This window comes from Anolis sagrei, chromosome 4 (genome assembly GCF_037176765.1).
Source record: "Anolis sagrei isolate rAnoSag1 chromosome 4, rAnoSag1.mat, whole genome shotgun sequence".
Classification (NCBI taxonomy): domain Eukaryota; kingdom Metazoa; phylum Chordata; class Lepidosauria; order Squamata; family Dactyloidae; genus Anolis; species Anolis sagrei.
This window is the reverse complement of record NC_090024.1, coordinates 60,961,466-60,976,938: the sequence shown is the minus strand read 5'-3', so window position 1 is coordinate 60,976,938 and position 15,473 is coordinate 60,961,466. Positions and strand designations below refer to the sequence as shown.

Sequence of the window (15,473 nt, the reverse complement as noted above, 5' to 3'; positions counted from 1 at the left end):
ATTTATGGGATTACAACTCATAAACTCTCCAGCCAGCAGGACTTTCGTCATGCTAGCGGCGAATACAATCCAACATTTATGGATGGCACCAAGTGGGAAAAGGCTTTACTAAAGCTATTCTATGTTGCAGTTTTCATAAGAGTCCCTTTTCTAGTCTTGCTGAAATACACTACTCAGGCTGTGCACTTTTATACTAGGTGCAGCTTTGTAAGAAAGGAACTCATGCATTGCTGTGGTCCTGATCAGTCCCTTGTTATGTCAGAGCCAACCCAAATCACTTGCTAGGAAGCCTAATTCAAATTACTCTGGTTTACTAGTTAGCAAATCATGTGATCGACAGGCTCTAAATCCTGGATGAATGGTTCCACTGTACTTGCAAAATATTTGCCTCTCAGGTTGCAATTTGTTTTGTGTCACCACTGATTTGATTTTGTCTTGGTACCATCTTGCGAAGTCTGCATATCCACCCTCTGTGAATTGTGACCTGCCTGACTTTCCATATCTTGGCCTTTTGTTCTTTGATCTCCAGAAGTGATGGATAGTCTGTGAAGAAGCTTAGGGTACATCCCAGGTTCATAGCAGCTTAGGATGAAGTGCTCTGAACTGACAGGCCTCACATTGTGCAGTCGCCTCTGGAATTGTATCTTTGAAATCTGGATGTAATCCTCTTTGGCACTAATCCCCTTGAATGACTTGTGTAGGTAATTTCACAATTGTTTGCTGATTTTTAATTGATGAATACATTGTAGCCAGTTCCATGGAAAAATAACAAATCAGCAGTCAAAAAGATATCATGAGAATGATAGTATGAGTCATACATAAAATCTTTTAAAATTGTGTGATACAAATAAACCTGCTATCAAAATGCACAACACCCAAAATTTATATTGATGTTTTGATTTTGCCATTTTTGAATCACAGTGAACCACACACAACCAATTGTAACTAAAATGGATTTGGAAAAATAAATGAATTCTACTTTATACTATTGATAAAAACCAAATGTGATGCTACACATATCAGTTCAAATTGTATCTTTGATTTTTTTAAAATAGTTGATACCAAACTACCTCCTTAGCAAAGAAGTATGAGTTTCAATCTATGTCTATGTATATAATAAAGGTGAAAGTTTGTGTGCGGCGGACAAAAGTGTGGCGGTGCGACGGGAGGAGTATGTGCCAGCGTTTTGATTGGCCAGTTCCAAGATTCCGATTGGCTGGGCGGTGGTGCTATTTGCATATGGTCTCTGATTGGCCAGCTTCAAGAGGAGCCCCTGGTGGAGAAAAGAGTTCATGACAGAAACGGGGACATGAGAAGGAAATTTGCATATGGTCTCTGATTGGCCAGCCTCAATTCCAAGATTCCGAGATGACAAAGAGAGGAAAGGAAAAGGCCAGAGGGGGCTGAGTCAGACAATTACCAATACAGGCCGCACTTGGCACACAGAGCCTGCAAGACACACTCGACATCCTACTGCAGTTTGGAGGAGGATGAACCATGGATGATGGGACTTGCAGTACCATCACTCACATTCTGAGACTGCTGTTAACCTCATCCAATGACTGATCAGGACCAAACTTGGCACATAGACCTCTTATGACCCACTTTACGTCCTGGTGTGGTTTGGCCGGGGATGGACCATGGATTATGGGACTTACAGTACCTTTGCTCAGTTCTTGAGACCACTGCAACCCTCATCCAATTACCGATAAAGACCAAACTTGGCACACTGAGTCTCCATGACGCCCTCTACATCCTGGTGCGGTTTGGAGGAGGATGCACCATGGATGATGGGACTTGCAATACCTGCACTCCCTTTCTAAGACCATTACAACTGCCAACAATGATGGATCAGGACCACAATTTACACAGAGAGCCCACATGACCCACTCTACATCCTGGTGCGGATTGGAAGAATTTGACAATGGATGATGGGACTTGCAGTCACTTCACTCACTTCCTGAGACCCTCGCCAATGACTGATCAAGACCAAACTTGGCACACAGAGTCCCCATGACCCACTCTACATCCTGGTGCACTTTCGAGGAGGACAGACCATGGATGATGGGACTTCAAGTACGTCCACTCCCTTCCCAAGACTGCTGCAACCCTTACTAATGTCTGATCAAGACCAAACTTGGCACACAGAGCCACCTTGACCCACTCTACATCCCGATGCTGTTTGGAGAAGGACAGACGATGGATGATGGGACTTCCAGTGCAGTACAGGGCAGGATGGGCCACTAATGATGGGATTTGCAGTACCTTCACCCGATTCACTTCCCACAGAACATTGTAGCCCCTACAAATCACAGACCAGGCCCAAACTTGGCACACAGAGTACTCATGGCCCAACCTACATCCTGATGCAGTTCTAAGGGGGATGAACCATGGATGATGGGATTTGCAGTATCTTTACTCACTTACTGAAACCACTGTGACCCTCATCCAATGACCAATCAAGGCCAAATTGGCACACAAAGCCCCCATAACCTACTCTACATCCTGGTGCACTTTCAAGGAGGACGGACCATGGATGATGGGACTTCAAGTACCTCCACTCCCCAAAACTACTGCAACCCTCATCTAATGACCAATCAATACCAAACTTGGCACACAGAGCCCCCATGACCTACTCTACATATTGCTGCAGTTTTGGAGGAGGGTTGACCATGGATGATGGGACTTTCAGCACCTTCACTCACATTCTGAGACCTCTGCGAACCTCATCCAAAGACTGATCAAGACCAAACTTGGCACATAGACCTCTCATGACCCACTTTATGTCCTGGTGTCGTTTGGAAAAATTGGAGATGGATGATGGGGCTTGCAGTACCTTCACTCACTTACTGAAACCACTGCGACCCTCATCCAATGACTGATCAGGACCAAACTTGGCACATAGACCTCTTATGACCCACTTTACGTCCTGGTGTGGTTTGGCCGGGGATGGACCATGGATTATGGGACTTGCAGTACCTTTGCTCAATTCTTGAGACCACTGCAACCCTCATCCAATTACCGATAAAGACCAAACTTGGCATACTGAGTCTCCATGACGCACTCTACATCCTGGTGTGGTTTGGAGGAGGATGCACCATGGATGATGGGACTTGCAATACCTGCACTCCCTTTCTAAGACCATTACAACTGCCAACAATGATGGATCAGGACCACAATTTACACAGAGAGCCCGCATGACCCACTCTACATCCTGGTGCGGTTTGGAAGAATTTGACTATGGATGATGGGACTTGCAGTCACTTCACTCACTTCCTGAGACCACTGAGACCCTCGCCAATGACTGATCAAGACCAAACTTGGCACACAGAGTCCCCATGACCCACTCTACATCCTGGTGCACTTTCGAGGAGGACAGACCATGGATGATGGGACTTCAAGTACGTCCACTCCCTTCCCAAGACTGCTGCAACCCTTACTAATGTCTGATCAAGACCAAACTTGGCACACAGAGCCACCTTGACCCACTCTACATCCCGATGCTGTTTGGAGAAGGACGGACGATGGATGATGGGACTTCCAGTGCAGTTCAGGGCAGGATGGGCCACTAATGATGGGATTTGCAGTACCTTCACCAGATTCACTTCCCACAGAACATTGAAGCCCTTACAAATCACAGACCAGGCCCAAACTTGGCACACAGAGTACTCATGGCCCACTCTACATCCTGATGCAGTTCTAAGGGGGATGGACCATGGATGATGGGATTTGAAGTATCTTTACTCACTTACTGAAACCACTGCGACCCTCATCCAATGACCAATCAAGGCCAAATTGGCACACAAAGCCCCCATAACCCACTCTACATCCTGGTGCACTTTCGAGGAGGATGGACCATGGATGATGGGACTTCAAGTACCTCCACTCCCCAAAACTGCTGCAACCCTCATCTAATGACCAATCAAAACCAAACTTGGCACACAGAGCCCCCATGACCTACTCTACATATTGCTGCAGTTTTGGAGGAGGGTTGACCATGGATGATGGGACTTTCAGTACCTTCACTCACATTCTGAGACCTCTGCGAACCTCATCCAATGACTGATCAAGACCAAACTTGGCACATAGACCTCTCATGACCCACTTTATGTCCTGGTGTCATTTGGAAAAATTTGGAGATGGATGATGGGACTTGCAGTACCTTCACTCACTCACTGAAACCAGTGCAACCCTCATCCAATGACTGATAAAGACCAAATTTGGCACACAGAGCCCCCATGACCCACTCTATATCCTGCTGCTGTTTGGAGGAGGGTGGACCATGGATGATGGGACTTCAAGTTCCTTCACTCCCTTCCTGAAAACAATGCAGCCATTATCCAATGACCAATAAAGACCAAACTTGGCATAAAGAACCACCATTACCCACTTTCTCTAATAACCCGGGCAGTGCCGGGTCCCCAAGCTAGTATGCTATAAATCCTAGTTTTTTTGATGTTCAAATATTAGCAGAAATAAGGCCTAGCCAATTCAAATTCTCAGTATAAGTGAATTTGAACTTAAAGTATGGTTTACTTTACAGTATTTTTTTTAAACTATAAGAGGGTCATGCTGAAGATAAAATGAGATGATAGGAGAGACACATAGGAGCGACATTCACTCAGAAGATAAAACATAGCAAGTGATTTTACTCACTAAATAGGTTGCTTTTAGAATGCCTGTTTTTAGTTGGTCATTAGAAGGTAAATATGGGCTCTACCCAATTTACATGAATCAGTGTTTTAAAAATCTCTAAAATCACGACAGTGAATAAAAAAAACATTGGCATCCCAGATAGGAAACAATCAGGGCCAGCTAACACCTCCCAACAAAGGATTCCCCAGGCAGGAAGCAGCCAGGTTTTGAAGCTGTAAGGCTATTCAGTGTTAATCAAGGTGACCAATTACAACTTTCTCGCCTCAAGCAGACAAGAGTTCTTTCTCCCACCCTGGACATTCTACAGATATATAAACCCCAATTGCCTAGTTTCCAACAGAACTCACAACCTCTGAGAATGCCTGCCATAGATGTGGGTAAAATGTCAGGGGAGAATGTTTCTGGAACATGGCCATACAGCCTGGAAAACTCACAGCAACTCAACATGAGCTTTATTTGCAAGTCTGACTGCTGATACTTGTAGGTTTGGGATGTAAGAGGAAACAATTCCAGAGAATACGTAGTCTCCTTGATGTCTAGTTCAAAAGATTAATTCTTGCAAATGTATGTTGTAAATCCCCCTTCCCTGAACATAGATGGTGGTTGTAGCCATGTTATAAATAGCCACACCTGGTCTTAATATTCCGAATAATTTTTTTTTCTGAAATACATATCTGGATTATAATTTATATTTAGTGCCAAATGAATTACAGCTCTATTTTACATGTGTAAAAATGGCATTAATAAAATTTAATAGCAAGGTTGTAACAATCCCATTGAAATCATAGTAGGATTCAAGGAACCCAGAGTTCTGAGTGAATACAGAGAACTATACGGTGTGAATAGTTTTGCTCATACAATATTTAAGACAATAATGCCAAAGTAGAAAATATGACATGTTACTCTATGGAAGTATTTCCTCCTAAGGATATTCCTTATGAGCATTGAGTTATGTTAAATAGCAAGCCAATATTTAATTAGCTAACTTCGCCACTTCATCCTCCAAATAAGAAACTTTAATATTTATATAGGTACATTTTGATTCTTTTCTGAGTACCTGTCATGAAATCCAGACGGCAGTGACTGTAATCTTATCAAGGGACAAGGCCAACTCAATACATGTTGCCTGAAGAAGCACAATAAGCATATGGATAATTATCCTGTGATTTATGGCTACCACTATCCATTCTGAGCATAGCATTACTGGTGAACGCTAACAAAAATTAAATATGTGCTATTCCACAATACCACTATAATACAGCCAGTTATATAAACTTATTTTACAGTCTCTTCTAGTAAACCTTGGTTCTTTTACATGCTCCCCATATGCTTAGACCTACCATTAAATATTAAGAAAATCAGAAATCTTAACATCTTTCAGAACAATAACAAAAAGATGTGGCACCTTGAAGACTACTAAATTTTATTTGGCATCAGTTTTCATGGTTCGCACCTGATGAAGTGGGCTGGAGTCCCTGAAAGCTGTTGCCAAATAAAACTTGTTAGTCTTTAAGGTACTGTAAGATTCTTAGACTGCAAAAGATTAAAAGGCCTTGCCCTTTCAATGTTTTCAGGATATAATTAACTTAAGATCTGACCCCAAGGAAGCACAGTAAACGCAAAACAAACAGAGAACATGGGGAACATGGGAACTTTAAACAGGTCTCTAAATTCCGTGTATATATTTATTTATTACATGTGTATATATTTTCCTCAATTCCCAATTTATCCTCACAGCAAACTTGTGATATGTTTTGGGGGAGAGAGAAGGAAGGAAGATGTGAGAAAACTGGTCACAGATTTCTGGGGATTTCTATTCAGTTATTTCTATTTTTAGTCCAACATTTTTACGATACACTGGTGTACTCAGCATATGGAATATTTAGTCGATATATGTTGATTATGGACAATAAACCGATATTTTATTTATGATTTATTCTATTCTAAGGAATTAAAACCATGCATTAACCAATAACATTGATGAGGTCCTGCGGGGCGATTTGCCAGCCTCCGTGGCAAACAGGCAGTGACGCTTACCTATAACACATAGGAAAGCGTTACCATGCAGCTTCCCCCATGCTGGTCCCGTGGTTCCTAATATAACACAGGAAGCCTCCCATGTTCTGGGCACAGCATTGTAAGATGGTTGCTCCCCAGTTCACTGACGAAGCTCTGCCAGAAGTGTGGGAATCCATCAATCCACTGTGCTGCAAACATCCTAGGATGCTTGTAGAAAATTGTGTGGTGAAGTCCTAAGTGTCCAGTCCTGAATTTTAGTACACATAGAATCCAATATATCTATATATATAAAAATGCTATGTGCATAATAAGTACCTTAAAAACAAAAGAACCAATGAACGAAATCACACCAAATTTGCCAACAAAATGTCTTACAACACAAGGAGTGACCATCACTCAAAAATTATGAATTTGTCATTTGGGAGTTGGAATTGCTGGGATTTATAGTTCACCTACAATCAAAGAGCATTCTGAACTCCACCAATGATGGAATTGAACCAAACTTGGCACACAGAACTCCCACGACCAACAGAAAATTCTGGAAGGATTTGGTGGACATTGACCTTGAGTTTGAGAGTTGTAGTTCACCAACATCCAGAGAGCACTGTGGACTCAAACAATGATGGATCTGGACCAAACTTGGCACAAGCACTCAATATGCCCAAATATGAACACAGATGGAGTTTGGGGAAAATAGACCTTGACGTTTGAGAGTTGTAGTCACTGGGATTCACAGTTCACCTACAATCAAAGAGCATTATGAACCCCACGAACGACAGAATCGGGCAAACTTCCTACACAGAACCCCCATGAGCAACAGAAAATACTTAAGGCCATCCAATCCAACTCCCTTCATCAGGGCAAGAAAACGTAATCAAAGTCCTCCTGACAAAGAGCCATCCAGCCATAGATAGATAGATAGATAGATAGATAGATAGATATTATTCACATGCACGCACAGATATAGTATCATAGATTTGAAAGGGACCCTTAAAGAAGGACAATGATATGTTACATGTTCCAGGGTGGGCAAACCAGACACTCTCCACATCAACACTGACAAAGAAACAGCAAGAAATACTGTTTACCCACAAGCATAAAGACATTACATAGATTAGAAACCAACACTTTCTCGTTACTTTATTTTCCAGATCAACAGACTGGGCCACAGCAACTCGTATACAGTAGTATATAAAGGAAAATGTGTCTGATGTCATAAGCAAAATGAGGACATATGTCTGTGGCGGCAGCTGACAGTAGTAGTCGTTCAGTAACATATAACAAATTGATGGAATTAGTTGCCAAAAAAGATGGTTAATTATAAAACAGAAAATGTAAAAGATTAAACTATGGAAGATAGATTTGACTATGGAAATCAGACATAACATTGTTTTGAAAGCTCATCTTCTGAATTTGAAAGCTGCACAGTTTTGGGAACACAAAGTGTCTGATTGTCTTCCCCAAAAACTTACAGTCTTATCTTTTTTGTTACTTATTTGTCAATAATGGCAGATAGGAAGTCTTGCTGGAGGCATCAAAGTAAGGAATCTCTCTTGCATCCTCTCTCAGATTTTTGTACTTTGATGAAATTTAATCAAAGTATAACCATAACTATATGGCTGTTAACATCCTATTGAGGTTGTGTCATTCCAACATCTCATTGGATACAGTTGGAGACAGTACAAGACTAGCTGAACTTAAATCTTAAATATATTATTGTTGTTATTCATTGTTATTTGGAGTTAGGAAGTTAATTTCAGCAAAAGAAAAACCAAGTCATTGTGTCTCTTTTGCTGGAGCTACCATTATATATTATGTGGGTATACGCTAACCATATAATCCAATTCCAAACTGCATTATAAACAGCCACAATGACTAAAGCAGAGCATCTTGGGATTCCTAGAAGGTTTTTGGATTTAGAAAATAATATTGGAAGCCATTGATGGAGAATGAGTTTCTAAGATTTAATATAGCTACAAAAGAAAAGGAGGGTAATTCAGAATGTAAATATAAACAACAGATCAAATACAGACATTTTGTTATTCCCATATTAAAACACTGTATGTGTATATCATGATTTTGAAAAATTAAAACTATAATACTGAATTACTTACCTGAAGCAAACCCCATAGAAGTGAATGGGACTTAATTTTCTGGGTTAGACAGTTACTATGAATCATAAAATTGTATTGCCAAGCAGAGAAAAACTGGCTTTCCCTGTTCTTTTTCCACTGGGGAGTGAAGACCTCCTGGTTTACTCACACCTTTGAGGCTCCCTGGTGGCACAGCAGGTTAAACCACTGAGCTGCAGAACTTGCTGACCGAAAGGTTGGTGGTTCGAATCCAGAGAGCAGGGTGAGCTCCCACTGTTAGGCCCAACTTCTGCCAACCTAGCAGTTTGAAAACATGCAAATATGAGTAGATCAATAGGTACTGCCTTGGCGGGAAGGTAAAAGTGCTGAATGCAGTTATGCTGGCCACATGACCTTGGAGGTGTTTACAGACAAAGCCGGCTGTTCTGCTTAGAAATGGACCACCACCGCCCAGAGTCAGACATGATTAGACTTAATATCAAGGGGAAACCTTTACCTTTACCTTGAGAGTTAATTTCTAATGCAGAAAGTCTTTGAGCTGAAGTGTGTTGTCTTTATATCTCTTTAACCACTTTTTAAACTGTTTTAAACTAATAGTTTGATATGATTATTTTTTCTTTTTGTATTAATAATTGATTTAATTATATTTTAACTCATGTTGTGACTTACCGTATGTTGTGAGCCTTGTTGAGAGTAGTATTTACTGATATCAAATCAGTAAATAAAGCAGAAATGAAAGAAATCATACTGGAGATTGAGGTTGGTGTGTTGAGACTTTGAAAGGAGGATTTTTGACTTTATCACAAAGGCCAGGCTAAGTGTCCTTCAAGTGTTTTAAATCATTTGAAGTGATGCTCGGACACACAGCATCACTTTCTACACTGCCCTATATCCCAGGATTTGAACCCAGATTATCTGATTTAAACTAGATTATATGAGGCTCTACTTCCAGATAATCTGGAATAAAAAGATAATCTGGGATCAGATCCTGGGGTATAGGACAGTGTGAAAGGGGCCTTACAAATGGTTGGACACATATGTATGTACATGTATACAAATACATAAATAATATAAATCTGGAGTTTTATCTGTCAATTTGGATGAATGTGCCCCTCTCACCATGCTATTTGGTTAAGACTGCCTGAGCCCAGTGTTTTATGGCAGTTTTGAATATCTACCTTTTCTTTTCTTTCTTTTGTACAGTCTTTTCCTGATCGAATTTCCCTTCAGTTTTATCTCTTTGCTGTCACAATGCTTTTTTGTAGTGTACTCTAGGCTGACAGAACCATGTCTGATCTTTTTGGATCGCACCTACTAACTAGGAATTTAATATAATAATAACTAACAGTGAAAACAGCAAAATAAAAACCTGCCAAGCCTGCTGATTGCAACAAGAGCATATTAAGCATCAAACCAGGACCTTTCAAGAATGTCTTCACTCTTGTTCGTAAACCAACCCTGTACTCTTGTTAAAGTCAGCAAGGGTTACATTTCTGTATTTGTTTACATCATTGAGGCCACAATACAAGATGTTTAAAGTCAAGAATAGTTTGCTTTCTTGATATTGTTTTAAATTATTTTTTTCTATTCTGTCCAAGTAACGTACTGGACCACCCAATAACTTCCACATACAGATTGTTGAGTATGTCCAGATGGTTTTGTACTTGTGATTCAGACCAAGAGGGCTTCCAAGAGTTACAAAGCAACTCAGGATAGATGTTGAAAAAGAAAGAGGGGAGCCTGTGATATTTTTCAGAGTCCAGGGAGCCAAAGATTTGCGTCCAACTACAGTAAACTCCCAAGTAGGATTTTCAATAAATTTTGGATATCATATACTAATACAATATCTTTCTTATATATATTTTAACAGACGACTTTACAGAAGAGGACGAGGTTCAGTCCTTTGGCTACAAGAGGTTTGGTAAGTTAGATTCAGTCTCCATATGCTTCTCTTGTTTAAAGTAAAACAAAAAACGCTTCCAGATATCATTGTGCATGTTTCTGAGTAGAATGTGGTGCAGACATTTAAAAAATGAGCAAAATATTGGATGGAAAAAGTGTCAATTGCCAATTATTAACTTATTGGTAATTGTACAAGACTTTATTTGAGAAACAATCTGTTTTGATCATGATTCTGGTGTCATTGTCATTGTGGTTTAGCAGGAGTAATCATCTGTTTGCTAATCATTACACTTACATTGCTTCCGGGTAGCAAAATTCAGAAGCCGGGAAACAACATCAATCTGAATGGGAATACTCTATTTTTTCACTTAAACATGTGGTCTGTGAGTGATAAGTACTCCTATATACATATTTTGTGGCTATACAGTGGTTATTGCCCTCTTCCCTGTTCTGTTGATGGAAAATATTTGGTCATAGCTATAGATAGTGACCATAAATCCCTTATAATAAAAATGAGAAAAACTAGCAAGTTTAGGCCAAACTGAGAGTTGGTTTGTTTTTGAGAATTATTTCCATTCGTAGGTTGATTAATGTTTGCTTGTGGTTAATGAGCATAAAAACCCAGTCTGAAGTGCTTTCATCTTGTACTCATTCAGAACAAATCTGGCAACATGAAAGGGCTGTTAAATTTCTGGATTTAAATGGGTTTCTGTTTTCTCCTAAAATGACTTTTTATCAGCATTATAACTGAACAAAGATACACGATATCATGTCTCTTTAAGACCATTTTAAAGGATTTTAAGTAATCCTTGTATCAGTGAATCATGATTGCCTGCATTGCTTTTAACATTTTCCATTTTTTCTTGTTCGTGATTATTTGCAGCCCAATTAGGCATGAAATGAGGGATATTATTTTGCTTGATGGTGCATGCTAAGTAAACAGGCATAGAATTAGTACAGGCTTACATGTGTCTACTCATTGAGTTAATGGGATTTACTCCAAGGTAAGTATGTATAAAGTTCATCCCCATATTTTGACTTAGGCTAGATATACACTGCCATATAATCCAATGCAGTTAATATAAAAAACATATGATACCTTGTTTATATTCCACTCTATCTCCTCAAGGGGACTCAGGACATATAACAGAACACACATATACAGCAAACATTCAGTGACGTTATACAATTAACAGGACAGACGATACATAAACAGAGGTATAAGCATCTGGAGGTTGTGCTCAACTCTGGCCATGGGATGGTGCTGTCGCTCCATCTTCCATGTGGAGGAGCTTTGTGTCCATAAACGTCCTCCAGATTGAATCGCCAGCATATTCTTTTGGTGCCTTTTTATTACCTCCCCGCTAAAAGCGGTACCTATTTATGTATTCACATTACCAGTTTCAGTCTGCTAGGTGGGCAGAAGCTGGGCTGATGGTGGGAGCTCACCCCAACCTGGGCTTGAACTTCCAACCTGCATTGTCAACTTGAACGGTTAATCTGCAGTCTGGAACTGGATTATATGGCAGTGTAGATCCAGCCTTAGATGAGTGTCTTATAAATGTTGATTTATTAAGTTCCCGTTGATTCAGTGGATGTTATCTAACTGGGACTAACATCTGGGTTTAGCCCATGGACATAAGTGACTTCCAGATTATGACATATACATTTCAATGTAAGTCTGCTATTATTATTTTTTTGCCAAATTAATATTATGAGACTTCAGTGAACTTCCACATTGTGTCTACATACATTTATGAAGTGATCCATATGCCATCCAACAAATAGACTATTCTCTACCCTGAACAAGAATCTTATATATGGAAATATCTCACTGTTCTTCGAATTCGAGAGCAATCTGTTATTGTTTTATCAGAACTTTAAGAACCAGAGCTTAGTGCAGATGGTCTCCAGTTGGAACTGAAAAATCATGAAGTTTGTTGTGAGTGCCAGAGCTGAATGGAAGTCACAATTCTTCCATACACAAAATTCACTTAAAATTACTGGGGGTCTTGATATACTATGTTTGGGGGGGGGGGGATAACAATTGTACAATAAGAAGAAGAAAGGGATTTTGGGAAAAATTTATCTCATCATATTCCTAGAATTCTGTATTAAGAAAACGACTGTCTTACCATATTTTTATGACCTTTCAACCCTTGAATTACTCAAAGTGTCCTTGTTTTCCAAATAACTTTGTTTCTTCATACGTAGCCTTACCGTATTTTTATGACTTTTTGTCCCTTGAATTACTCAAAGTGTTCTTGTTTTCCAAATAACTTTGCTTCCTCATACATAGCCAGCATTTTGCAAAACAGGCTATAAATTATGTAATCAAGAAACAGATTATCAGTTGGAATGAGTTCAGACTCACCAATAGTATCATTTTGTTAATCATATCAAAGGTTTCCCAAAATTCTTTGGGAAAGCTTAATCTCAAAATCTCACTGAAATATGATTGATTTATTTATTTGCTATATTTATGTACTGCCCTTCTCAGCCCACAGGCGACTCAGAGCGGTTTACAATCAACACCAAAAACATAAAATACAATTAAAACAGTTAATTCAAATATAAAACCAGATAAAACAATCAATATCAATAAAAACATGTATTAGTTTGAGTTTCATAGTTAAAAGCATTATCCAATAGTGTCGTCCAGTCGTTCCATTTATTTTTTCCTATGTCTGTTATATTGCATCTGCAAACGCCTTCTCGAAGAGCCAAGTCTTGGCTTTCTTTTGGAATGATAAAAAGGAAGGGGCTGATCTAATATCGCTAGGGAGGGTGTTCCATTGTTGAGGGGCCACCACTGAGAAGACCCTGTCTCTCATCCCCGCCAAACGTACTTGTGACAAAGGTGGGATCGAGAGCAGGGCCTCCCCAGATGATCTTAACATCCCAGCTGGATCATAGGAGGAGATGCATTTGGACAATTAAGTTGGGCCAGAATCGTTTAGGGCTTTACAGGCTAAAACCAGCACTTTGAATTGTGCTGCTACAGTCTGGTAGCAGACTGGCAGCCAGTGGAGCTGGCACAACAGAAGAGTTGTATGCTCCCTGAGCGCTGCTCCTGTTAGCAATCTGGCTGCCGTCTGGTGGACCATTTGAAGCTTCTGAACCCTGGTCTGCCAGGATTCAATTTCAATTTGTTAGCCCTCATCCAGACCATCACAGCAGCTAAACACCGGTTCAGAACCTGAACAGCCTCCTTAGTAGCAGGTGGAAAGGAGTGACAGAGTTGGACATCATCTGTGTTCAGATGAGACCGCACCCCAAAACTCCGGATGATCTCCCCCAGCGGCTTCATGTAGATGTTAAACAACATGGGGGACAATATAGAACCCTGAGGAACCCCACAAGACAATGGCTGTGGGGTTGAACAGGTGTCCCCCAATAACACCTTCTGGGAATGACCCTCTAGGAAGAACCGGAGCCACTGCAGAACAGTACCTCCAAGGCCCATTCCTGTGAGGCGTCCCAGAAGGATACTGTGGTTGACAGTATCGAAGGCCGCTAAGGGGTCCAGCAGAACCAACAGGGACACACTCCCCCTGTTTAGTTCCCAGTGCAGATCATCCACTAAGACAACCATGGCTGTCTCGGTTCCATGTCCTGGCCTAAAGCCAGACTGTGCCGGATCCAGATAATCCATGTCTTCCAAGAATACCTGGAGTTGTGAGGTCACCACACATTCCAGGATTTTGCCCAAGAAGGGGAGATTGGAAACAGGCTGATAACAATTCTGTCTGTGTAAGTAGGTTGATTAGTTACAAAGGAGGACAGAACTGTTGCATCTCTTACCAGCTTTGTAGTAGAGGAACTTTCAGCTGGTATAGCTCTGTCTTTTTCCTCATTTCTCCTACAAATGATTAAGATATATACACCGGTAATATTGTTGCTGTTGCTAAACTAATAGTGCAACTTGATGCATGACTAGATAGATGTAAATCCCACTGTGTTAAAAAAAATTATGGAGGGTGTTAAAAAGTTACCAAAAGAGTCAGATTCCTCCACAACAAAGGAATCAACAAACATCTACTCCTCAAAGTAAAACATTGGAAGTTTATGAAGCATTTTCTGTCAAAGACAACTATAAAACAAAAACTAGCGCTTGACTTTTAGTTTGGTGTGGTTAAAATGAATTTTTCTATAGTAATGTGTATAGGCAGAAGGGTGTATGGAATGTGAACTTTAATCAAGATTTTTTTAAAAAGCTTAGAGTAGAAGTAAAATACATTGAAAGACAAGTAAAATATGACAATATCAAAGACATGAAAATCTGCATTTGCTGAACATATTTCCTTCCCTGTAGGAGCAATTTGTGGTGGCCCTTACAAATTACAGGCAAAATAATAGCTCTGTCCTTGACTCAATACTTTTTTCTATTTTACCCCAAGCTTAATGTAGTTGACATCAGCCTCACCGGTTATAAATTGGGGAGTGGCTTGTTGATATTGGTGTGGTTCCATTAAGTGTGTGTGCGTGTGCTTGAATGAGTGGATATAATTGCACAGCTGGTTCCATGATAAACATGATACAAATGTAATAGTTGAAATACATGGGAGTAATTCCTGGCAGCTGTTAGCTACAGCAAGCAAAGGTTGGCAAATGGCATTCTAGCCAAAATACAACCCTGAATAATCAGCATAAGAATTATTGTCAGGTGCACTTTTGCTACTGTGATCAGTGGAATTTGCAAGACTGAAGGATCATAGAACCATTGAGTTGGAAAAGACCTTGTGGCCCATCCAGTCCAACCCCCTGACAAGCAGGAAAATCACAATGGCCATCCAGTCTCTG

General features: G+C 40.3%; 1 protein-coding gene across 1 annotated transcript in view; it reads left to right on the top strand.

The window, feature by feature from the left end:
- The window catches only part of COLEC12 (collectin subfamily member 12), a 106,660-nt gene that overhangs the window by 11,444 nt on the left and 79,743 nt on the right, over window positions 1-15,473 (top strand). Inside the window, exon 2 of the mRNA XM_060775144.2 lies at window positions 10,639-10,689. Coding sequence (XP_060631127.2) covers window positions 10,639-10,689 — 51 coding nt within the window. The remainder of the gene's footprint in view (window positions 1-10,638; window positions 10,690-15,473) is intronic.